This window comes from Lytechinus variegatus, chromosome 9 (genome assembly GCF_018143015.1).
Source record: "Lytechinus variegatus isolate NC3 chromosome 9, Lvar_3.0, whole genome shotgun sequence".
Classification (NCBI taxonomy): domain Eukaryota; kingdom Metazoa; phylum Echinodermata; class Echinoidea; order Temnopleuroida; family Toxopneustidae; genus Lytechinus; species Lytechinus variegatus.
The window spans coordinates 15,315,131-15,342,820 of record NC_054748.1 but is presented as its reverse complement, the minus strand read 5'-3'; the positions used below and the strand labels follow the sequence as shown (position 1 = coordinate 15,342,820).

The 27,690-nt window shown below is 35.2% G+C and overlaps 1 protein-coding gene across 1 annotated transcript; it reads right to left on the bottom strand.

Annotated features, from left to right (window-relative positions):
- Positions 1–2,982: 2,982 nt before the first annotated feature.
- Positions 2,983–27,365, bottom strand: LOC121421158. The gene is made up of 4 exons (XM_041615818.1): positions 27,166–27,365; positions 14,112–14,266; positions 5,550–5,619; positions 2,983–4,468 (listed from the first exon to the last, which is right to left on the bottom strand). The coding sequence occupies exons 2-4, from the start codon at positions 14,248–14,250 to the stop codon at positions 3,319–3,321; spliced, it is 1,359 nt and encodes a 452-aa protein (XP_041471752.1). The 5' UTR covers positions 14,251–14,266; positions 27,166–27,365; the 3' UTR covers positions 2,983–3,318.
- Positions 27,366–27,690: the final 325 nt, after the last annotated feature.

Genomic DNA, 27,690 nt, shown 5'->3' with positions numbered 1-27,690 from the left:
ACCAACAATGGTGTGCGCCGCCTACAGGCCGAGAAAAAAGAGAACGTATTTTTTTGCAATTGAGTGAAATGAATTTGCAACATGAGTGAAATGTTTTTTCGTAGCGAGAGGAAAGAATTTACGTGAAGAACGAAAATTACTTACGGTCTAATACTGCAGCCTATGTGTCAGTGTTATCCAACAAAAGTGAAAGGATTATTATTTATCTCTAAATATGATGACAAGAGAAATTAGTATCTTAATTCGTCGTACAACGAAATTAGATTTCTTTCGTTCGTCGAGCGGACGAATGAGTGGTCTGTCGTAGATACAGAGATAAGCATACATAATTATTTTAAACAAATGAGTGGATATAAATATGAAAGATAAATAGACAAACATACATACATATTCAAACAGATACAAATAACAAAAATAGATAAGATAGATAGATGGCTGGAGAGATAAATGATAGGTGGATAGATTAAAAGAATATTAACAGGGGGCGAGAAAACTGGGGGAGGGGGGCTTCACCCACCCCCCCCCCCACTTTTTTTCCGAAACCGTGTACAAAACGTAAAATGAATATTGATTGTATATGTATTCCAGAGTCAAATGGAAAAGTTCCAGCCCCCTGATTAATACATATAGATACAAAATGTAGATAAGAAAACAGTAGATTGATGTATATAAAGAGTGAGATTTTATATCTTAAAGTCTGTCTTAATTTCTCGTCAGAAAAAAAGGAAAACGATTGTTGAAAACTAATGATATTTTTTTGAAAAGTGACCGATTTTTTGTGAAAAGTAAATATTTTTTTTTAAAAAAAATAATTTTATTATGAAAAGTGAAATATATTTTACAATTATTATTATGAAAATTGAAATACATTTTTTTTTTTGAAAAGTGAAATACATTTTTGATTGAAAATGAAAAATATAAAATCTTTACAAATTTTTGAAAAGTATAAATATATTTGAAAAGATGAATATATATTTTTGAAAATGAAAAATATATTTTTTTGAAAAGTGAAAATATTTTTGAAAAAGTGAAATATATTTTTTTTAAAAGTGAAATATATTTTTTGACAAGTGAAACATATTTTTTGGGAAAAGTGAAATATATTTTGAAAAGTGAAATATAATTTTTTGAAAAGTGAAAACTTTTTTTTGACAAGTGAAATAAATTTTTTTTTAATATTAAAAGTGGAATACAATTTTTAAAGGTGAAAGGTTTTAGGGGTAAGAGAAACATATTTTTTTCAAGTGAAATATAAATTAATTGTTTCCCTAGAGCGTGCCATAGGAGGCGCCGATTGTACCAACATTATATAGAACAATTATAAATTTGTTTATTGAATTTAGTGCATGTATTTCAGTTATCATTACCATATAATAGTTTTTTTTATAAATATCTTTGGAAATAATTTTGTAACGTGCTCTCATCTAGAATTACCTTGTAAGTGCAATATACCAACATCAATTAATTAATTGTTACTTTATATTATTTGACTATTTCATTTCACTTATGTAACTATGAAATTTATGCTTACATTGTAATCTTTGTTTGTATCAGTCTCCCAACTGTTTTAACAAGGAAGTATTGTGTACAATAAACCGAAATGAATGAATGAATGAAAATTTGTTATATAATCATTAAATAATAACTATTATTTATATAATTTACATTGTATTTGTAAATAATTACTATCATATGTAATTATTTTATATATAATTCCAAGTAATACTTCCTTTTTGTAAATAATAGTTCGACATTCCATTATTTATAAATGATTGTTTTTTCATTAATTATAAATAATGAAAAACAAAAATTCATTATTCATAAATAATGGAATGCCGAACTATTATTAGTCACAAATAATAAAATACTACTTGGAATTATATATAAATAATTAGAAATGTTATTTTATGTATTAGTTATTTCTTTCAAATGAAATGTAAATTATATATAAATGATAGTTATTATTTGATAAATAATGATTATATAACAAGTAATTGTTCTATATAATATTGGAACAATCGGCGTCTCATAGACTTGTCATCATGAATTTGCAAACTGCAGATTACATGGCTGAACAGGGTTTACCAGAAGTCTTGTGTGCTGTTCTTCTCAGATGTGAATTTTGCAGACTGGACATTATTACTGAACAGCACTTTGCCGACTGGTTTTGCCACTTTTTAGGCCCACTCCATAATTTGCAAACTTTATACTTCAACTTTGGATATTCATCCTACCCCATGTTCCTTACCTCGTCTTGATTGCCTCTCGTTATTTTGCAAAACTAGTGTGCAGGACAAATTGTAAAAGATTGTGGCATAATTTTTCTCTTTCCTTTTCTTTCTTTCTTTCCTTCCTTCTTTCTTTCCTTCTTTCATCCTTTCGTTCTTTCCTCCTTTCTTTCCTTATTTCCTTCTTTCTTTTTTTTCTTTCTTTCCTTCATTTTCCCCCTTTTCTCCCCTGTTCATTTTACCAACTGATACATAAAATGGCCGACTGTCATTTTTTTAAGGGGGGGGGTATCACACCCCTTATCCTGCCCTCACACACACTGTCACACGCCCTTTCAAGTCTACACACCTTAACGCAAGCACCAACAAATGCACAAGAAGTGATTTAGACTATTAATCATAGTCGCCAGTTTTATTAAATCATCGGTGTTATGATCAGAGTTTTCAAAAAGGATCTACTTCCGCTTTTGATAATTTTCTGTAATTCTTTTTTATTTACCACTTTCCCTTAACCAATGCTGTTTTATTTTGATGATATATGACAGTACACAGCAAAAACTTTGGTGTTAACCGGTGTACATATAGAGGGCCAAACCAGTTATTTTACACCGGTGTTAAATTGATGGAGTTATAGTTTTACACCTATATGTGTTATTACAACACCTTTGGTTGTTAAATTTACACTCTTTGGTGTTTGGTATTATGTTCAATCTATAGGGTGTAATTTTAACACCTCAGGGTATGGTCCTCTATTAAAATCAATTGGTGTCAGTTTTAACACCAGTTTTTACAGTGTACTATCATCCTAGATTAAGTCATGATTTCAAAAATCTAACATTCACAATAATTAAAAAAAAAATGAAATGATATCTTTAATGAATTTAGCTCTTTTGGAAACGAAACCTTAGTAAAATGTAATTTTTTTGCCAATTTAAACCTGTTTGATATTGAAAATTGAACACGAAACACGTGAATATGGCTAGCACAATACACTTCACACCTTTTGTGATGCTTATCCATTGGAAATTCGCCCTTTTTGAAGCATTTTTTCTCAACAGGGATATTGTCCGGATCGTTAACTTCAAGTTATCTACATTAAACCAAATGCTAGTTTTTGATTAATCATAATTTCTTTCGCTTTTTGGTAGATCTGTATATCCTCATAGAGCGCATCCATTATGTATGGATTGTTGCGCAGATTGTCTTTCATTCTTTCAATTTCAGAACTGTCCAGTCCTTTCTTAACTTGCCCGGCATTACGAACACCACGATAGTACTTTGGAAAAGGGAGTTTATACACTTCTTGGAAAAGTTCTAATGACGTGTCAAACTCTTCTGTAAGACCTATCACAGCAAACCAGTTTTCCAAATTTGCAAGGCAATGGTCGAGCAGAGCCCGTCGCTCGCTTGGCGTCATGCTGTATTGTAATGCATTACCCGTAACGAGGTTGGGATATTTCTGCTGAATTCCCTTAGCAAATAGCCTAAAGTCTGCAGACCAGTTCTGGAAGTGGTTAACAGCTGCTTTAAATGGGAAATATCTCTGCAAATGCATAATCAATGACCTAAATAGGAAACTGCCCCAGTGGAGAGCCCATGCATCAAGCGAAACGTTGACCGAGGATGGAGAACATTGTGTTGCATTGGTCTGCTTACAGAATAGATAAAAAGACACCAACCTCGACACCGGCTCTCGGACCATTGTGATATAAGAACATGGCCGATCTTTCAAATATTCGCAGATACCAAGGGTACCCCCTCCCACAAATATGGTCTGGCTTGGTGTTCTACCGTCAATTTCATACTGTTTAAAGATGCTTTTCTTACTCTTGCTGCTAATAAGAACATTTGTGATATTGTACTTTCTACCCAAGTTTGTTATGATGGTCTTTAGCGTTGATCCACCCGATTTAACGTTATGTAAAAAGGCCACATTCCCCAACCTATACTTGTCTCCATCGGCTTCTGGACTTCCGTGAAGAAAGTAGTTTGGTAGCTGGTTGGTCAGTGAGGACGTTGCCAACATACGGGACAGTTTTTCCTCCTCGTTCAATGGGAGAGGGCGTACTTTCTTGGCCGAAATACTTCCGTTCATGGCAAATGCTGTTGTCTCTGGAGGGAGTGCAGGAGCAGCATCATCGTCACCTCGGGCAGCAGGAACTGTCCAGGGAATGTTGGGGTTATCCCCCATTCGGGTACGTGGGCGATAGGTTTGCGGTGGCTTCCTTTGAGCACCATCACTGGAGTGGAAATAAGTAGAAGATATCCCTAGAAAGTACAATGTAATTCCAAGGGATTCGCAACCCAAATGGAGGATTCCCAGAAAGAAAAAAAAATCAGGGAGAATAGAGAAAATTGGTACAGAACCCAAAGGTAGGAGGACCAGGGGGGTGTTTCACAAAGATTTAAGTATGACTTATAGTCGCACTTAAATGCCGGGTTGCGCACGACCAAAATAAATTTGACAAGCAAAAATGACAAAATAACTGGACCATGGACATACGACATAATTATTTGCAATTTTTCTTCCAACGTGAATCTTCGGACGATTTGCTGTCCCGGTCCACAAACCTTCGACAAAAAACTTCTCAGCTGTTCAACGCGATTTGATTTGTAGAGCATGTCTAAAGAAATTGGCACGTTGTTGAAAGTGTCTAGTCAGTGATTGCGAATATTCGTCGCCATGACAAGATACAAATTTCGCGCCATTTAATCACGTCGATGACAATAAGCCAGTTCACCCTTAGCTTACGATCAACTTTTCTCAAATGACCTTTTTCAAATGTGGATGTTGCGTAAGCTTTACCGGTAGAGTATTCAAATTTAAGAACAAAATGCATTGTATACCAGGGGAGCGTTTCATCAATATTTCCATCTGACAAGTTGTCAGATCCGACATCTTTCCATGATTTTGATTGGTCGAGGGGCACTGTTCCTATGGTAACTGTCGGATAAAATGGGACTTGTCGGATAAAACGTCCGACAAGTCCTTTCATGAAATGCCCCCAGGTGACTAGAAATAAGGGATAAAGTTTGGAAATCTGTTTAACTGTCTTGCCTTTGGCACATTTGAATATTGTTTCGGCTACTATCAAATACCTGTGATTATGAAGGCTCTATTTATTACTCTTCAGCTTGGATGGGATAAAATGAATATTGTGAAAAGAAAACATGAATAATCATCAAATCACAAATGCCTATGTCAGTGAATTTGAAAACCACCTTCATGGCTTATCTCAAATGACTTTTTCTGCTCGTGCGCAGTTTACAACCGTGGACAGGCTTATTCAAGGCTTCCGTATAAATACAAGGGAGACATACCTGCTTGATGATTTAGAGACTTGGTCTTGTATTGGCATCCTGACTGATCTTTTGAAAAATCCTTCATAATCTATGGAAATAAAAATAGAATTTAGTAAAAATATTCTAGTGGCCGTCACATGAAAATAAAACATTTCACATTCATAGGCCTTAAACGGAGGTCTTCTACAGTAAAGATGTTCCCTTCCTCTGGACATCAACTTGAGGGAGATTCATTAAATATAGTTAAACACACCTGTTCTTCAAATCAGAAAGAGTCTTTTCCATGATATTTCCTTCTTTTTCTTGCGGGGGGGGGGGAGATTTGGAGAAAAAACTGACTTTCCGTGGGGAGCAAATCGATCCTTTAGGGGGTAAGTGCCAGGCGCGCCGGAACACTTTCATTTTTTGGAGGGGGGGGGGGGCAAAATCCCGAAGGGGGCACAATATTTTTGACAGCGTGAGGTACCGAAGCGATCAAGCGGGAGAGTGTGTGGGACCCCCCCCCCCACGGTAAGGACTTTGTGTAAAAAATGGAGTATAAAAGTTGCGTTTCTAAGAGCATTCAAAAATAAATTTCTTAAGAATTAAACATAGAATTCATTACGAAAGACTATACTCATAATTTATGAGAACCTAATGAAATCTACGCGCAAAACGATCGCTTCTGAATGTGGTTTTCGTGTCTGGCTTATATTGACTCAAAATACCAAAAATTACATTTTTCATGCAATATCCTTTCATAAATATTCATTTATGTACATTTACATACACGGACGGCGTGAGAGAGCACAATCATCATAATTTTTAAAGTAATTCCTGTCAGAACAAGGAGTGTAATAGTAATAATACCAACATGCTTATATAGCGCATATCACTGCCAAATGCGTCCCTATGCGCTTAATTGAATATTTATTTATTTATTCATGTTTTATTTATAACAAATGATAAAATGAGGTGGAGGGTAGTTCGGTTCAGTTATAAAACTGCTTTACAACGAAGCCCTCCGCCTTTACAAACATAAAATAGAACATAAACATGATAATATATATAAATAAATACAAGTGAAAATTAACATAAAAAGTTATAATCTATGAATTAAACAAAAAAGAAAACAAATAAACAAAAAAGAAAGAATACTAGAAGATACTTTGTTATAATAAATGTTTGGCCAATAGGTAACCTCGTTTAAAAGAATTTATAGAATTGGTGGATTAAATAATATTACCCTGGCTTTAGCCTCGCAGCCTTTAGCCTCGCAGCCTTTTACAGCGCGATGGCATTTCAAGGAATGAATTCCTGCCAGGTACCCATTGACCTCACCTGGGTCGAGTGCAGCACAATGTGGACGAATTTTTTGCTGAAGGAAATTACGCCATTGCTGGGATTCGAACCCACGACCCTCTGTTTCAAAGTCCGAAGACTAATCCACTGGGCCACAACGCTCCGTGTATTAAGCAGAAAAAGCGTAACAACAGAAACAAAATAAATTCTAATGAATGTCAAATTCGAAAGTTCATAATGTACATGATGTAAAATTATTTAGAGAAAAACTCTTACATTCCAATAGCGGATGTGGTTGACGGTACACCACGTGGAATTTTCGAAAAAGTGGACAGAGGAAGAAGTGAAATTGATAGGGGAGGAAGTGCATGGACAGTTGATAGTCGAGTAGATTTTTGTTTAAAGGGATGGTCCATGCTGAAACTATTTATATCTTAATACATAGAGTAGAATTCACTCAGCAAAACGCCGAAAATTTCATCAAAATCGGATAACAAATAATAAAGCAATTGAATTTAAAATATATAAAATAAATATTTTGTGAAAACAGTCGTCATGAATATTCATTAGGCGAGCTGACGATGTCACATCTCCACTTTCCGTTTTCCTATGTTATTACATAGAATCATGATTTTTTTTCATTATTTCATACTTGTGTGAATAATATGTCTCCCTTATAATGAAATAAGTTGCAGCAATAAATATCTAATGCACTAAATCAGCGCTTCTCAACCGGTGGGCCGCGAAGCTCTCTAAGGTGGGCCGCAAGAAACTCCAAAGAAACAAAATTGGGGAAAATTATGGTATATTTAACATGTCCGAAAATGGTATGTTTGATCGGTCTCCGGCCCTGGGTCAAACTACGCTAAAGGCACGCCTATCATGCTATAGGTAGCATGTTGTGATATACATAGGCTACACATTGTACGATGGTTTTGATCTAACTTTGATGTGAACCTCAGGCCTCATGTATACATATTTTTTATGTAGTTAATTATTATCGCCCATTCAAATGCATTTATTTTTCAAACTGATTGCTTCGAATGTGCTTAAGAGCTTTATGTTCAAATTTCATGAAACATATAAATGGACCTTGTTTTAAAGCGAAAGGGTGAGGGTGGAAACAATTCTACTGTAACAAAGGTAAATGTGACTGTGAATACATTAATACATTAGATTTGGATTTATCATAACTGCGCAGTGATGCAAAAGCAATGTGTGTCGAATGTGCTGAATTTATTCTCAAATAAGGCGCTTAAACCGTCAGAGCTTCAGAGACACCTAAACACAAAACATCCAGGAGAGCCAAAAGAGTGTTTCGGTAGGAAAAAGGCTGGATTTAATTCACAGCAGAACACTTGCGTACAGAAGGGGGGGGGGGGGGGCTCTTGGCCCCAAATATTTCATGACCAAGAAAAAAAAGGAAAGAAAAGGAATAAGGGTGAAATATAATATTATTTTTGGAATATTGTGTCAAAATCTATCACAAACTTGGATTTTTGTAATAAAAATGTCGAAATTTTTGCTTGCTCGCCATGCTCGCAACATTTTATCAATTGTACGCGATACGCCATATCAAGCCCCCTCATTTTTTTGGCTCAACCACTGCTGCAGAAGATCATAAAGTTACGCACTAATATGCTCTTTATAATGGTCGAGACAAGTAGTCACATCCTTAAAAAAAATAGTAGGTGGGCCTCGACAAAAATCTGAGAGTCAAAGTGGTCCTCGAGTAAAAAAAAGGTTGAGAAGCACTGCACTAAATCATTTGTCAATACAATTTCTCTAGTACTTGGAGGAAAAAAATTGGAAATTTCATATAATAAAATGCAAAAGAACAAGTGGAGATGTGATATCATCAGCCAACCTAAAGAATATTCATGACTACTGTTTTTACAAAATATTACTTAACTTTAAATTCAATAACTTTGCTTTTTGTTATCCGATTTTGACGAAATTTTCGGCATTTTGCTCGATGAATTCTACTCTATTTATTGGGCTTATTAATTACTTTCAACCTGGACCATCCCTTTAAATGAGCGTAGTCCTGATAGATGAGTACTCCTCATGGCCGTGATCTGGCAAAACTACGTATCTCCTTTTTTGCCATTCCGAGATATTCGAGCTTGAATATTTTACATTGCTTCTTTTGCTTTTCTTGGAAAAGTGGAAAATGGTATATCGATTTTTTTTGTTTACCTTTGATCTGCGGAACTTATATAAGCTATTGGCACAAAAAACTAGTTGATTTACTCATTTAATCTTCTAATTTTTCACTTTTTTAAAAACATACGCACTTTTGCCTGATAAAATCGATGACACACTCCGAGCTTTTTATCAGGCAAAACTACGTATGTTCTAACTTATCAGGCAAAACTACGTATGTCACAAGGTACGCGGCCGCGTGGCAAATGTTTATCAGGCAAAACTACGTATCTCTAACTTTGCCATGCGGAGGACATATTACGTAGGCCTGATAAACATTTGCCACGCGGCCGCCGCGTACCTTGTGACATACGTAGTTTTGCCTGATAAACATTTGCCACGCGGCCGCGTACCTTGTGACATACGTAGTTTTGCCTGATAAACATTTGCCACGCGGCCGCGTACCTTGTAACATACGTAGTTTTGCCTGATAAGTTAGAACATACGTAGTTTTGCCTGATAAAAAGCTCGGAGTGTGTCATCGATTTTATCAGGCAAAAGTGCGTATGTTTTAAAAAAGCGACCGGTAAAATGCAGAATTTGGGAGATACGTAGTTTTGCCTGATAAATCACCTTCTTTTGCGGCTATTGTTCTGGCAAAACTACGTAAGTAGACTTACGTAGTTTTGCCTTTTAATTCTCGTCAAAGCTTGAAAAACTACTTTTGTAAGTCGACTTACGTAGTTCTGCCTTTTAAATTTAGTGATTTTTTTGAGAATTTTACAAAAACTGGGTTTCATATCTCCCAAAATAATTGGAGTTAGAATTTGAAATTTTGACAGATGAAAGAGCGTATTCAATATTATAAGAAACACTAAAAAACTGAAAAACGCCAAAAAATGACTTACGTAGTTTTGCCAGATCACGGCCGTCCTTCTTGGCACTCAATTCGCCGACTCAAGCAAGCATCATCTCATTTATCCAATAATCCAACTACTCAAGCTTATTTAACTCTTTAACCTTTTTCTGTTTTACAGTCATTTTCAGAACTACACACATTTTCAAGAAATAGAAGTAAAATTGATAGGCGAGAAATTGGAAGATTGAGAGTAGGTCCTTATAGAGTAATATATGAAGTCGAGATGTTATGGTTTCTGGGCTTGACAGCTATGACATATAGATCGCGTTAGTGATATCGGGTCCGGTCTGAGCGTTTCTGGGCGACCGCGCGTTTGTTAGCCGACAAAGCCAGCATGCATTTGTGAACCACTTTCAATTTGCCATTCGGTTTTAGTCTGAAATGTATTCATTAAAAGGTTAAACGTTATCACACTGTAATAAGATGAAAAAGGGGCTTATCAAAGGTATGTTTCACAGAGGGACATGTTCGTCAAAAGACGCGTGATTTACTATGATATTTTTTTCATTTTTGACAATGGAAAAAATGACAATTTTTAGGCAGAAAAGTGCTTTCATCGTTTACTTTTGTCCTTAAATAATTTATGATTTTTCTACCTATAGGGGGGGGGGGCAAAATCTCGTTTTGCCTCCCAAAAATTTTATTGGAGGGGGGCAAGTGCCCCCTGCCCCCCCCCCCCCGCTTCCGGCGCCCCTGGTACTAAGTGCCATGTCGCTTGGAGTTCAGAGGCCCAACAATGATCAAAATTTATCACGAAAACAAATTTGCACAACAATAACAATTAAAAGCTAGTAAAATCCTTCGATTTCATTGGCTGATTTTTAAACTTGTCATAGAAATTGTGCATTTGTTACTTTAACAAGTCTTCGTGAAACGGAGCCTAGATTTGAATCATAATTTTGACAAAGGAGCTAAGCTCCTTGACTTAAACAGGATTTCTAACAAGATATATCATTTCTTCTGCCAGTTATAAAGTATTGAATTTTGAAATTCAAAATATTCGGTGTTGGCTCTAATATTGTGTACAATGTCAAGTGGAGACAAATGATTTTAACAGAATTTGGCCTAGCTTGACTAAATGTGTTTTAAGAGTAAAACAGTGAATGCATTCAAATGATGCCACTCTTGTGACCATGTGCATCTTCTGCAAATTGGCAAGATCAAATATGGCTGCCGGAACATGCGGATTAAACATGAAAATCATAAACTTGCCTACACATTGTCTATAAGATTCATGTAATTGTGTTGCAAGAGTGAAAGTCTCTTAAATCTTTTTCTTTTTAATTGATTTTTGACAGAATATTTTTTTCCTTGATATTCGAACACGGGTCGTGTGGTCCAGTGGTTTGAGCATTGGACTCATAATCGCAAGGTTGTGAGTTCGAATCCCAACTCTGCCATTGTCTCCACTTTGATAAAAAGGCCCAAGAGTGATATCTGTCGTCTATTATGTCAGCCACTATGGCTGATTAACCTAGACGTAAAATGTTTCCAAGATAATTGGTTATATACCAGCTTGGCGTTTACCAGCAAAAAATGCTGTCCTGCCGAGTTCCTGCGGGAGTTACCACAAACAGAAACAGAAACAGAATGGGCGGCCATTGACCGTTCGATATGAAAAAAGGATATGAAAAAAATTGTCTGTCCCCAAGACTCCCCATTTACAATTTACAAAATACTTAAAGGTCAAGTCCACCTCAGAAAAATGCTGATTTGAAGCACAATGCTGAAAATTTTATCAAAATCGGATAAGAAAGTTATGACATTTCAATGTTTCGCTTATTTTTAACAAAATAGTTATATGAACGAGCCAGTTACATCCAAATGAGAGAGTCGATGATGTCACTCACTATTTCTTTTGTTTGTTTTTTTGTATGAATAATACAATATCTCAATTTTTACGAATTTGATGATTAGGACCTCCTTGCCTGAAGCACAAAATGTTAAAAAAATGGAATCCCACGTGTTCAGGGAGGAAAAAACTCATTTCACATGACAATGACGAGAAAATAAAAATATTCCATATTCCATTTATAAAAATACAAAGAAATAGTAAGTGATGTCATCAGTTCCTCATTTGCATACCGACCGGGATGTGCATATAACGTATTGTGAAATGAAGCGAAATTTTAAAACGTAATTACTTTCTTATTTTACATCCGATTTTGAAATTTTCAGCATTGTGCTTGTTGAATTTTTCTCTTTTTATTCAAATCAAGTTTTTGTTGGGGTGGACTTGTCTTTTAAGGGCCTATGGGCCATTTTGAACTTTTAATTACAGTTTCTATCACCTACATGGCAGAAGAAATGTTTTAATATATAATGATATATATGTTTTATTGTCCAACTTAAAGTGATTGGTAAGCATTGGTTAGACTTTTAAAAAATCTGAGCTAGAAGGTCACACTTGTCACCTGTGTCTGTGATATGTTACAAAAATGAAGCCCAGAAAAAAATTGCGTTCGAAAAAAAAAATATTTAGTGCTTCAAAAATTGAAATATAAAGTGACCGGAAACATCATCTTAATTTCATCCCATACACTTATGTGTACTATTTAGGTGTCTATAAGACGCCTATTTACAAAATCGGGGTTTGCCTTGTAGTTTTAGCTTTTCATTCTCAATTCTTAAGCTATTACGTGGAGACTATTCAAGTATCGCGCTGCGCACTACAAACGCGCATTTTTATTTTTATTTTTGACTGCAGAATAGGAGAAACTTAAATGGATGGTCGAGGCTGAAAGTATTCATAACTTAAATTGATGGTCCCAGCTGAAATACATGGAGTAGAATTCACTGAGCAAAATGCTGAAAATTTCATCAAAATCGGATAACAAATAGTAAAGTTATTGCAGTTTAGAGTTAAGCAATATTTTGTAAAAAAAGTCGTCATGAATATTCATTAAGTGGGCTGATGATGTCATATCCCCACTTTGTTCTTTTGTATTTAATTATATGAAATTAGGTTTTTTTTTCCTCCAAGCACTAGAAAATTGGATTGGCAACCGATTTAGTGCATTAGGTATTTATTGCTGCAACTTATTTCATTATAGGGGAGACATATTCAATAATGGAAAAAATGTGATTTTATGTAATAACATAAGAAAACGGATAGTAGACATGTGACATCATCAGCCCACTTAATGAATATCCACGACGAATGTTTTCACAAAATATTGCTTCACTTTAAACTTCAATAACTTATTTGTGATCCGATTTTGATGAAATTTTCGGCATTTTGTTTAGTGAATTCTATATTTTCAGCTCGGACCATCCCTTTTATATGGAGGCTTAAAAGTGCCACCGAGATGTTGAGATAATTATCTCGGGAAGTCGACATCTTGATAGCAAAAGATAAGATGACGAGATCCTGGATCTCATCATGTCGACATCTTTTAGAAGAGATGATGAGATGACAAGATCCCGGATCTCATCATGTCAACATCTTTTAGAAGAGATGTTGAGATGACAAGATCCCGGATCTCATCATGTTGACATCTTTTAGAAGAGATGATGAGATGACAAGATCCTGGATCTCATCATGTTGACATCTTTTGGAAGAGATGATGAGATGACAAGATCCCGGATCTCATCATGTTGACATCTTGTAGAAGAGATGATGAGATGACAAGATCCTGGATCTCATCATGTTGACATCTTGTAGAAGAGATGATGAGATGACAAGATCCTGGATCTCATCATGTCAACATCTTAAGAAGAGATGTTGAGATGACAAGATCATCTCATCATCTCATCATCTTTTCTACAAGATGTCAACATGATGAGATCCGGGATCTTGTCATCTCAACATCTCTTCTAAAAGATGTTGACATGATGAGATCCGGGATCTTGTCATCTCATCATCTGTTCTAAAAGATGTTGACATGATGAGATCCAGGATCTTGTCATCTCATCATCTCTTCTAAAAGATGTCGACATGAGATCCAGGATCTCGTCATCTCAACATCTCTTCTAAAAGATGTTGACATGATTAGATCCAGGATCTCGTCATCTCAACATCTCTTCTAAAAGATGTTGACATGATGAGATCCAGGATCTCGTCATCTCATCATCTCTTCTAAAAGATGTCAACATGATGAGATCCAGGATCTCGTCATCTTATATTTTGCTATCAAGATGTCGACTTCCCGAGATAATTATCTCAACATCTCGGTGGCACTTTTAAGCTTCCATACTTTTAAGTTCTGACAAGAAAATTTAAGAGAGGTTTATACCTGGTCGATGATTAGTAAGAGTGACTGAAAATAGGATGAAGATGAGAGATAATGCTCCAAGGGAAAAGAGGATTATTAGCCCAGTCCGACGGGTACCGAGCCTCGTCACGGATCCTCTCGGGAAAAATGGGAACTCCATCTCGGTAGCCAACGTCCTGAAAATTCAATGGTCGAGAAATACAGGGGCAGATTGCACGAAAGGGTCTTTGTAAGAATCGTCTTTCGTGTCGCCCATTTGTTATGATGCGCCATGTGAAACGCATTTTAAATAAATCATCTGCAAACATCTTTTTATTAATCCGTTATTGTAAACAAAGTATTTGTGTATAAAAGATGTGATAAATCATAAAATTAAATACAAATTGATTTAAATGCTAGCTAACAAATTTTATTTCAGAAATATCCTGCATACAGCCCGTCATAAAAGATGGGCGACACGAAAGACGGTCCTTGGAAAGACCCTTTCGTGCAATCGGCCCCTGGGCTCTTGATAGTATACATTTTGATCGAGGTTTTTTTTCACTCTTTAATAACTGTGGGAGGTCATTACCATATAATGCACATGGAGTTCTTGTGCTCCTCCCCCACGAAAAAAGGAAAAAAAAGGACAGAAGAGAAAAAAAAGATAAAAAGTTGAAAGTCCATAGAACGAAGGAGTAGGAAGAACTAAAATTACATGTAAAAAAAACTTTAATTTATTATGCGTGTGAATTTATTATAACAAAAACCTTACTCAAGCTTCGCTCTTGATCTCCCTTTACAATGGCGCTAAAATTCCCCTTTTTTCATTTATTGGTTATTGCCACATTTTTCATAACAAAATTATCGACAAGAAAATTCATTTCTAGAATGAATATCGTTAATTGTAAAATACTTGCATTTGCCAATAATATTTATTGACTAATGCAAGTATTTTACAATTAACGATTTTCATCAGCGATTGACTTTTAATCTTTTTTTTTATTGACACTGCTCATGATATCGTGGCCAACTCTTATACGCGTCTTGTAACTAGCCTACGAACAATGAAGGAAAATGGTGACAAGATCATCGGTATCTGCTCATCTTCTTACATTATTTTGCTTAATATAGGGATTAATTCTAGTGTTAAAAAATGAATATACGTAATACTCTACACTGTGTGTAGAACTGCCATCTTGGATTTAAAAAATAATTGCATCTGCCGATAGATATCAGGAATCGCAAAATATTCGTTTTAATGAATAAATATCATATCAATTACTTTATGATATTTATCAACCGAAACGAATATTTTACGAATCGTGAAATAAATCGGCAAATGCAAGTATTTTTAAAAACTAGGTTGCAGCTCTGCACGCGTGTGGTATCTAGGTATCGCTAACAAAAGAAATAAAAATGGCGACGTAAACATACGGGGTAAGTGAACGCTATTGCTCTTAACATTTTTTCAATTTTACTACTATTTATTTAATGAAAATTAGATAATAAAATAGGGGTAAACATAAAACTTGCCCATGTACATAACTTTGGGCGAAAAAGAAAAAATAAAATTGGTGATTTAGGTCTAGGTTCACCACGGGTATAATCCTTACCTCTACAGCCAGGCATGGGAAGCAAGGCCAGGCGTTAGGGGAGTAACCCTACGTAGGTAGAAGACTTACTAAACTCCCCAGACGCCTCCAGGCTAGTTCAACACGGGTAATCCTGGCCTCTACAGCCAGGCATATAAAGCAAAGCCATGCAGGCGTTGTGGCGTGCGCCTGTAATCCAAGCTGTGGGGAAGTTACAAATTGATGCAGAAGTTCGAGCCCTGATCACGTCTTTCGGATGGTGACGTTAAAGGTCGGTCCCAGACGTAAATAATCATACCTGATTGATACACGTCTGTCAAAAACTAAAAATACTAGAGGAGTAACCCTACGTAGGTAGATGAATTTACTCCCCTGACGCCTCCAGGCTAGATATGGCTACGTACCACCCCAATACCTGAAACTTCAGCCCCCGAGATTTCTACTTCTTTTCTAAAATCTAGCTCTCAATTATGTAAACGGGATACAACATCATTTCCGACATTTCTACGCTATCGATTTCATTTTAAAAAATGAGAAAAATATGAAAAGACGGGGAGACTTGCCCGATGTTTACGCCGCCATCTTGTTTCCTATTGCTCTTCCTCAACGTTTTTAATATTTTTCTCATTTTTCGATGAACATTGAACGGGCGGTACAAGCAGATAAATGGGAAAGAATTCCTGGCTTCGTGGAGAGTAAGCAAACGTTAGTGATTTATACCCCGCAGAAACCTCCTGGCTACCCACTCAGGCACTTGTTCACTGCTACCACCCTGCCTGTGGTGAATCTACAGGTAGGACTATGGTTAGACAGGAATAACCGTCGTTTCTGGGGATTTATTGAACAATTTCTGACATTTTACTACAATCCCCATTTACCGACGGCAATGTGTCAGTACGAGCCTTCATGTGTAATCTGGTCCGACAATTCGGCGGACGGGTTTTGTCCAGATTTGTTACTTCTTTTAGATTCTAAATGACATTATATTATCTTGGACGAAGGTCCACTATTTTCGTTAGACTCTAATGTTTCTATTGATATCATATACCGGTACATTTTATAACATTTTGAAAATATAAGTTACCGATGAGTTATATTCCCCGGGTTATTCCTTATTTCTTGACTTTCTGCCGGAGAGGAAAATATGGCAGCCGTCAACGAGTTGTGCTTTTATCAAGGGTTTCCGATTAAATTTTCGATATCTTGGCCAATTTTTTTTTTTTTTTTTAAGGAAGGAAAGGAGATGAAGCGTTTCAAAAGTGAAAAGCAACAGGGCTTATATTTTGATTAGTGAAGATATTTCATGCAACAAGAAGAATCTTTATCTAGAATGAAGAAACTAGAAGACGTTGATGGAACAATCACCCTTTCTTTATTATTTTGTGGAAAAGATATATAGGTACACAAATATTACCTAACTTACAATTAATTAATTTTGAGCATGAATTTGCAAGGTATGAAGGGTTTTCTCAAGGAGCTCTTGGCTCATTCACTAAACCACTTTTAGCCCCAAAAAGGGGGTAGAAAGAAAAAAAAAAGGGGAATGGAATGCACATGACAGTAAATCTTCTTAGTCTAATTTAAAGGCATAACCTTAAATCAGTTTCATAAAAGAATAAATATTGCTAGAGAAGGTAATAGACAGGATGAATAGCTCTGTGTGCATTTACAATTTTGCATCATTGCTGGTGACTATGTATTACGTCTTTTTCTATCGCACATCCAGGTTTTTGTTTTTGTTTGGTTGTTTGTTTGTTTTTATAATAAGCACACGGGATGACTCTTCCAACAATTAGAATGTTTGAAATTTTATTAATGGTTATTGATCTACATATTCAATGAAACAAAAAAAAATGAAGGAATAGAAAGATTTGCTTCAGGCAGATAGCTTTAATTGGCAGAGAACATCATTTGAATAGAGCTATATGTTACAATGGCTCTAAACAAATTAGCATGGGCAATTTGAATAGCTTCATTAACGTTATTGAATGTAACCAGCTAATTGAGAGGCAAGAAATCTGCTTTATTTTGTTCTAGTTGTTTTTATTAAAACGACGCTATTTTATATGGAATCTTAAGTATTCTACCATTTATTTTATTGATTTTCCTTTTCTTCATTCCTTTATCATGTATCATGCTAGTTTAATAAATGGCACATGGTTATAGTAGTTCTTCTCATACCAAATCTCAATTTGTATTGGTTTACAGAAGAATAACAAAAGAAGCCACTCGGCAAGGGTGAATCGGAAAATGATTGTTTTGCATCATGCCTTAATGATTAATTGTTCACTGAACTCAACTTGATTGAAATAATTTCGATCAATGAAAGCGATGCTATGTCAAGTGCTATGTTGGTCAGGTTCTTTTTTTTATTATTTTGATCGCGTGTTACATTATTACACATACCACTTGGCAACACTCAGTTGATCATGCATACCTGAATGTCTGTTCATATTTAGCCAGCTTTTGTAATTTGTTTTCATTATGAAAGGAATGTCAAAAGGAATAAAATCACCTTATTTGTTTTTATGATAGTCGACATTACATTCCACTTGACAGGGAAAATTCCACATTGTTGTGAATAGAATTGTTACGCTGATTATTTTTGTCCATCCCAAATTGAATACGAATGTTTTTTTAGGGCGGGGTGCTGGATGGTAGATTGGCTTTAAAGAGTGGGTGGATAGCAGATGGTATAAATTGGCTTTAAAGAATGTCATAAAAGCTTGCATTCAAGCATTGTCCAACGGAGTTTATACATATTCAGTGGCTGACCGTGGCCCGGAGGACGCGAGGCGTTGGGGGGGGGGGGGCGGCATTGTTCACAGACAATGCAGTGCCCCCCCCCAGTGCTTAGTCTCGTCCGGGTCGCGGTCCGCTACTGACCACTCCGCAAGTATCAGTCAATTATGCGTACCTTGCATTGACTAAATTTAAGGACTTTTTTTTTTATTCATCCAAACTTTCACATTTATGGGTACAGTGCCGGTTTAAAAAAGATTTCATTCGATACCGTATTATACTTTGTATACCAGAATTTCACATCTCAATTATTGTAAGAGGGGGTCTGATATCATGCATCAGTATGCCATTATGTTCGATCAAAAAGACAAGCTACAATGCTGGATGTTAATACATTGTATTATATTCTTATATACATGCCACTCAGCAAGGTTGAATAGAAAAATCATTGTTTTGCATCATGCCTTGATGCCTGACTGTTTACTGAACTTCAAGGTTGAAATAATTACGATGAAATCGATGCTATATCAAGTGCAACATTGATTAGGCACTTTTTTTTTTTTTTTGTTTGATCGCATGTTACGTTTTTACACATGCCACTTGCAACACTCAGTTGAACATGTATACCTTATTGTCCGTATTTCGCCAGTTTTGAATATATTTTCATTAAGAGTGGAATGTCAGAAGGTATAAAATTACTTTAATTGTTTTAATGATAGTTTACATTACATTCCACTTGACAAGGGAAATTCCACATTATTGTGAATGGAATTGTTACTCTGATTATTTTTGGTCATTTAAACATTGGCCAACGGAATTTATACAGAGTCATGTCATTCCGCAAATTGTGCGTGCCTTGTATTAACTAAAACTAAATGATCATTTTTTTTATTCATCCAAATTTTCACAGTTATCAGGGTGGAGTGTCGGTTAGAAAAAGATTTGACACAATACCGTATTTATACTTTGTACACCAGAATTTCACATCCCAATTATTGTAAGAGTGGAGCTGATATCTCCATCGGTATGCCATTATGTTCATTCTAAAAGTTACAATGATTGAGGTTAATACAATGTGTACCTCTTTCACACATGCCACTCGGCAAGGGTGAATAGGAAAACGACTGTTTTGCATCATGCCTTAATGCCTAATGGTTTATTGAACTTGATTGAATTAATCAAGATAAATGGTATCGTTGCTATGTCAAGTGTTATATTGATTAGGCATATTTTCTCGGTTGTTTGATCACTCGTTACACGTTTCAAACATGCCACTTGGCAACACTCAGTTGATCAGGCATACTGTCGTATTTCCACAGTTTTGAACATATTATTAAGAGTGAATTGTCAAAGGGTATAAATTTATCTTAATTGTTTTTTTAAGTGATAGTCACATTGCATTCACTCGACTGGGAAAATTCCACATTGTTACGAGTGGTCAGATATACTGCATCGGAATGCCACTATGGTCGTTCAAAACTGAAGATCAATGCTTGAAGTTAATATATTGTGTACCTCATATACATGCCAGTCGTCAAGGGTGGGTCGGAAAATATTTGTTTGGTATTATGCCGGGGTATCATGCCTTAATGCCCTCTTGTTAATTTAACTTGAGTAGGCTCTTATGTGCTGTTGTTGGTCGCGAGATAGATACTTAACATCTTGAAGCAGATTTTTTGAGAATGGAATAAATAGATACTTGGGCCCTTGGGTGTGATATTGTTACTCTTTCACAAGATTAAGTCCGGTATGATGACAACAAACCTTGGTCCTGATGATTAGTTAGGAAGGGGGCTTTAGGCAAGTGAGCTGACTTAATGAGGAAATAAATGGTAAACAAATTGTTAGCCTTTTCTTTTTTTTTAACTAAGCATACTGATGAAGTATGTCGAATAGTAGCCGCTTAAACTATTTTGTATATACCTGATATATCTCAATAACAAAGGAAGGAAACAGATAAGATGGTGGATAAAAAAGCTTATTGTAGGGGGATGTCCTATATTTCGATTAAGATATAGTCAGGAAACCGTTGACAAAACGGCCTTTCAAGCGTAAAGGTGCATTGTTTTATGTTCTGTTTATAATTAATTCTTTATTAATACTTCGCCTCATTATTACCCTGGGAAAACTAACTTTCATGAATGCGAAGATGTCGTCAATTTAAAATTGTGCTTTTTTGAAAGGTAATCATTGTATCGAGAATATTTTTAATGGGATACAATTATTAAAGGGGAAGTAGCCCCTGACATGGGGTTTATAGTGAGAATGGAAAGGGATCGTTAGCGGGTACAGGTCATAATCTGTCGGGTCTGATGCCCTTTTTTTTTGAAAAAAATGAAATCTACTCTTTTTTTAGAAACGTGCATGTCATGTTTATTAACATGATTAAAGACATTGCAAATAATATACAAAAGAAAAAAAGAAAGATAATTGATATTATTTCAAATTATTTTGGTTTTTAATTTCAATCCTTTATTATGTCTCATATATTGGCATTGGTTTCTTTTTTATATTTTGGCATTTGATTCCTTTCATTTTAATGTTTTTTGTCGTTTTGTTGTTTAAATTCATTTTCCTAGGTGTCGGGGGGGGGGGGGGCGGCGAATACGGGAATTATAGGTTAAGTTCTAATGCTTACGACACTATGGCGATTCCCTTTGTTGTGTGTGAATTGGGAGGTGTGTCTTTGTGGGGAATGTATGGTTATTGTTTGTTATGTATCTCTCTGTCCGCATGGGTGTAGACGTCTCAGTGAAAATGATGTTAGGATCAAGGATAGCAGATGTGTATTTGAAAGTGCCTCGCCGTCAGTATTTAGAAGCAGTAAAATGTGGACAAGTATATTATTACTTATAAATAATTTATATGGAGTGTAGCACTAGTAAGATATCCATTGATTGTAATTTCATCTCTCTAAATGTAAAAGGGATAAGAGAAGAATCAAAGAGGAGAAAAATTTTTGATTGGTGTCGTGATAAACGTTCAGATATTGTATTTTTACAGGAGACATTTAGTACGAAAGATATCGAAGAGAGGTGGAAAAAACAATGGGTTGGAAATATATATTTCAGTCATGGTACGAGTCATAGTAAAGGAGTTAGTATACTTGTAGATGCTAAGCTAGATGCCCAAGTTTTAAAAGTCATTGCTGATGAAGAAGGTCGGTTTATAATTTGGAAATGCAACATACAGGGGTTTGATTTAGTTTTAGCAAACGTTTATTTCCCAGTTCGTGGGAAAGAATCGGAGCAAATAACTTTTTTGAGGAAGCTCAATACAACATTAAAAAGAATAAATGAGAATAATTACCCCATAATAATAGGAGGAGATTTCAATATGATACGAGATAAAGACCTAGATTATAGGGGTACTTGTAAGCAAAATATGAATTCCAAATTTGAATCTCTTTTCAATGATTTTTTGATTGAATATAAATTGATAGATATATGGAGGAAAAGAAATGGAATTAAAAAACAATATACCTACAAACAAATGAACCCTTTCATGCAAAGTAGATTGGACTATTGGTTTGTATCAGAAACTTTAGAAGAGATTATTTCAAATTGTAAAATACTTCCATCCTTAGCACCAGATCATTCAGCAGTTCAGTTGCATTGCTATAATCTGCCATCTGATTTAAAATTTAAAAGTTCTTACTGGAAATTCAATAATAGTTTATGTAACGATGAAGATTTTAAGAAAAAGATGAAAGAGGAAATTTTAAGATTGAAGGAAGAATTTAAAGAAGAAATTGCAGATAAGAGAGTTCTCTGGGATTTTCTAAAAATGAAAATTGGCAGTTTTACAAGAAAATATTCTAAAGAAAAGGCTAAGATACGGAAGGAAAAAATAAAGATTTTGGAGAAAGAAATATTGGTTTTAGAAAACGATCTTTTAGGAAAGGTAGACAGGCAAAAAATAGAATTATTAGAAGGTAAACAAAATGAATTAAAAGCAATTTATAATTACGTAAATGAGGGAGTGAAGGTAAGATCTAGAGCATCATATTATGAAAACGGTGAAAGAGATACAAGGTATTTTACTCAACTGATGGAATCTAATAAAAGAAAAACAGTAATACGTAAACTAATGATAGAAGGAAAAATCAGTTTTAATCAAAATGAAATAATTCAAGAAATACAAAGATTTTACAGTAAATTATACTCGCAACAGGAAGGCGAAAAATACGAGATTATGGAAGATACCTTTTTTCAAGATATACCGGAATTAGAACCGGCTTCAAGAGACATTTGTGAAGGAAAAGTTACTCAAGGTGAATGTTTGGAAGCTTTAAAACAAATGAAACTTAATAAAACACCGGGAAACGATGGGCTTAGTGTTGAATTCTATTTAGTATTTTGGTCTATAATAGGAGATTTGATAGTAGACGCTTTAAATGAATCTGGCTAAGGGGGAACTTTCGGCACATCAAAAACAAGCAGTTATTATTATGTTTGCGAAAGACGGAAAAGACCCTTTGTTTACTAAGAATTACAGGCCAATTTCATTACTGAATGTCGACTATAAGATTTTAGCAAAAGCTCTCTCAATAAGAATTAAAAAAGTATTGCATGAAATTATTCATATTGATCAGGTTGGATATATAAATGACAGAAATATAGGAGAGGCAGTAAGGTTAATAGACGACATGATTTTTTATACGAAACAAAATAATATTCCGGGCTATTTAATGGCAATAGACTTTGAAAAAGCATTCGACTCTGTGTCCCACGTATTTTTACAAAATGTTTTACGTCAGTTCGGTTTTGGAGCATCTTGGTGTAGATGGATTAAAACATTATATAATAAAGCCTCAAGCTGTGTTTTTAATGGAGGCATATCTACAGGGTATTTCTGCGTTGAAAAGGGGGTAAGGCAGGGGGACCCGCTCTCTCCCTATTTATTTATTTTATGTATCGAGGTCTTAGCTCATTCGATTCGTAAAAATTCCGATATACGTGGAATTCACTTTGGTGATTTTGAAGTTAAACAAATACTTTATGCAGATGATATGACCCTTTTCATAAAAGATCCGTTATCAATAGATAACATAGAAAAAACCTTTGAAAATTTTGAAAAAATATCAGGTTTGAGAATAAATAAAGACAAAACCTTTATTTTGCTGTTAGGCCCCCTCTCCGAAGAAAACGTTAGAATGCCTTTTGGTAAAGTAGTAGAAGTCATTAAAATATTGGGTATAACTTTTTCATTGGATGTGGAGGTACAGGAAAGGATAAATTATAAAGAGATCTTAAGCAAAATTAAAAATTTGTTGAATTGGTGGAAACAGAGAGATCTCACTCTAATGGGAAAAATTCAATTGTTGAAAACATTTGCACTCTCGAAAATAATTTTTGTATCGTCACTCACCCCAGTACCACCTTGGGTTTTTCATGATATTGAAACGTTAATGTTTGAATTTTTATGGAATGGGAAAGACAAAATAAAAAGGAACATTATGTGCATGGATTACGAAAAAGGAGGGCTTAGAATGATAGATTTTAACTTATTTGTATTTGCACAAAGGATTGTGTGGTTAAAGAGACTCATACTCGGAGATTCGAAAATAGGATGGAAACGATTTTTTATAAATAGGACACGTAATTTTGGAGGCTTACTAATACTTTTTAGTAACATATCTTTAAATTTGTGCAGATTGTCCCTACCAAGCTTTTACATAAGTATGTTGGAAATATGGGGTGCTACGAAAGAAATATTGCTTAAAAAGGAAACGTCAAAAAGAAATGAGATATTCTTTAATAATAAATTTATACGTTTGGACGGAAATATGCTATTTGAAGAAAGCTTATTTCTTAGAAATATTTATAAAATACATCATTTAGTTGATGACAGGGGTAATTTTAAATCATCTAGAGCCTTCCAGAGGATGGGATTAAAAGAAGATGAGATAGAATATCTCCACACAGTATATAAAAATATTCCAGCAACGTGGAAATGTCTCTTGAAGAAAACAGACACATGCAGGGACACAGCTTTAAATTTCGAATTTATGTTTCATGGAAATGTGAACACAATAGCTAATGTTACATCAAAGAAAATCTATGAAGCTTTGTTAAACATGAAATCTGAGAGGTCATGCGCTGTTAAAAACATTGAAAGAATATATGACTTTTCTGAAAAAGATACTGATACAATATTTTTAAGACCTAGGGTAGCTACCTTAAATAGCAAGTTAAGGGAGTTTCAATTTAAAATGCTGTATGAACTTGTATATACTAAAAAATATTTGTTTAGATTTAAATTATCAACACATAATCTATGTTCGTTCTGTGGCAAATGTGAAGAGACATATGAGCACATATTCTTCACCTGCGAATACATAAAAACTTTATGGAAAGACTGTGGTTGTTTATTTAAATTACGTCAAATAGAAAATGTTAATTGGAAGGATATTCATATTGGAGTTAAGGTTTTTGATATAGGGAAGGAACAATTACTAAATCATATTATCTTTCTAATTAAATTTATGATCTTTGAGCATAGTAAGGCTAAAAGAAGACCCCCAACCCCTCAAGAGATAAGGAAAAAGATATTGGAAAATGAAAAGGAGGAAAAAAGAATAGCAGAGGCACGTGGAAAATTATCCGGTCACCTGAGGAAGTGGGACAACTTTCACACTTCACGATGACGAGGCACTCTGAATCCATTTGTTTTTGTTTTTAATTAATGCATGATATGCACTTATTTTCATGACAGCTGCCTTAACACTTATGCGGACAGATGAAATGCATTTGATCTGGTGGAGGTATGTGTGTGTGAGGGTGTGGGTGTGTGTGTGTGTGTGAGGGTGTGTGGGCAGGGGGTGTTTGTGCGTGAATCGGTTTGAGTGTGATGGGGGTGGGATGTGAGTGTGCGGGAAGGTCCGAAGATTATCAATAGTAATTCTTCTCTCATAAATCCCATATTTTAATAAACTTACAGGTTTCTTTACAGAGTTTTCTTTGTGATAAATGGTGAATAATTTGATTTTAGGCTGTACTTTGTTTCGCTTCAATTAACATATGTATTATGTATATATAAAAATGTAAGAGAAAAGAATGTACATCAGACACTTACAACAAATTGAATTGATTTAGAATTTATTTATGACATTGTTTAAATTCATTTTTGTTAAGAATTGTCAAATGTAACCATAATATTTGTAAGTTCAAATCAAACTTTGTAATGAACGTTATATTTTACTATGTTCAATTGTGTTTTATGAGAGAAGAGAATAAAAGATTACTAAAAAAAAAAAAAAAAATCAATGCGAGCGACCAGTTCCGAACGCACGCACATCAATATGTCCAAGCGCAGCGCAAAGCAGCGGCACAAATCGCGATAGGTAGCGACTGGTAAATACGTCTGTAATGATGATGACGTCATCCAAGATGGCAACTTACCTTGACCAACGAAAGGATTGAAGATGACGATGTTTCGATCATCATTTCAAAAGAATTAGCGGTAACTGAGGTCTAAGGTACGATATTTCTGAATTTTAAACATTTTTTTCGTAAATATGGATGTGATTTCTTTTTCATAATATGACATTTCTTGTACAAAAAAACGATCGGAAAATCGGGTTCCCGCTGTTCGATCTAACGTTACTGCTAAAATACGTTGTCTGTACGTACGGGCCTCCAAGCTTTTCAGTCTATGTATTGGTGAGTAAGCCAACGCAGTTCAGCGGAACAACCAAAATACAGAGACTGAAGCTTTTGGTCTAGACTATGGTATGCCAATGTTGTACAGAGCACACACTTCAAACAATCATTAAAATGTCACTTTTGTGACCAAAATTACTAATTTTCATACAGTTGCAATTAATTTTTCATTAGTAACTTGGGAATAATTTTTGTATTCACCAGAGCGCTCAAAAACTTGAAATTTGGGCATATTTTTGTGTACGCCCTCTATTGGTGGAAAGTAATATGGCAAGAAAATTTTCATTTTTTGATCTCTATTTTTAATTAAGAAAAAAATGATTTAATGAATCAAATTGAAATAAGAGCCAAGTAGTATGAATAATAGGTGTAATAAAACTGTCAGTGTAAAAGATTAAGCATTTGCCCAAAAGAAAGAGAAAATAAGCCAAACATTGCCACCCTTATTTTGCCACACATGGAGATATAACTGAGAACAAGGTTATATTATAACCTTGTTCATTGAATGAGTGCACTCAGGGATTCCTAGAAAACAAGGTTATACTTAGTAAATTAAGAGGCTTTTATAGGAGGAGATTATAATTTGTTTAACAAATTTTCGGCATTACTCCTATTTGTTTAAGATCAGTATGCTCTCATTTACTATCTATTGTCCACGGCGGACGGCATTTGAATAGTAATGAGTCAGAAAGAAGAGGATCGAGGGTATTTGAATTCCAGTTCATCGTGGCTTAACCGTGAACCAGAATAGCCTGGTGGTTGAGTCGCTGCCCGGAAAGCAGTAGATGGCAGGTTCGAATCCCGCTGGTTCCAATTTTTTCTGACTTATGATTTATGATTTTCATACAGATCGAGCATACTGATCTTATGATTTTCATTACAGATCGAGCATACTGATCTTAAACAAATAGGAGTAATGCCGAAAATTTGTTAAACAACAAGGTTATACTTATATCATGGAATGGGTGGTAATGTTATGGTGTATGTTGTACCACTTCCAAAACAAATGAGGTTGAATAATGATGACTTGATGTAATAGATAATCGAAAGAAAAATGCTCAGCGACAACAAATAAAACATTGAGAGTTAATTTACCTCCAAGACGAATGATGAAACAAGAATGGTCAAGAGTTGATTCCCGTCACCGTGCACGTTGATTGAGGAGATTAAACGGGCAAGGCATGGAGGCCAATCTACTGCAGGTTCATACGAACTGCCCGTCGTTTGGAGTTATACCTCGGTCACATTTGCTCCTCGGCGGCCGTACGGCGAGTCGAAAACAGCCGTTTTATTCATTTCTATTCAAACCACCTATATGTAGCTGGTACAAAAAAAATGTTAAAACGGCTGTTTTCGACTCGCCGTAAACGGCGCCGTAGAGCAAATGTGACCGACGTGTTACTTCATGGCCAATTTTGGCAAATGACCTTTTATTCCTTTCATGAATGAAAGGCAGATTTCAAAGCAAGTTATTATGTAAGCATGCCTTACATAGCTGAATGAGGAAATTGAATAGACCAGGAGACGAGAATAGCACACAAATGAACACTATGAAGGTGTTTCTTGCATTTCTACTTTGAATGCATTGACATCATGGTGTAGCTATAACAATGCACTTGG

What these genes read in the sequence shown, in the direction of transcription:
- LOC121421158 (XM_041615818.1), bottom strand. Translation starts at nt 14,250, where the DNA reads ATGGAGTTCCCATTTTTCCCGAGAGGATCCGTGACGAGGCTCGGTACC. An exon ending in TCTTACTAATCATCGACCAG is followed by an intron (nt 5,620 to 14,111) that starts GTATAAACCTCT and finishes TTATTTCCATAG; the next exon opens with ATTATGAAGGATTTTTCAAA. An exon ending in GTCTCTAAATCATCAAGCAG is followed by an intron (nt 4,469 to 5,549) that starts GTATGTCTCCCT and finishes TTTCCACTCCAG; the next exon opens with TGATGGTGCTCAAAGGAAGC.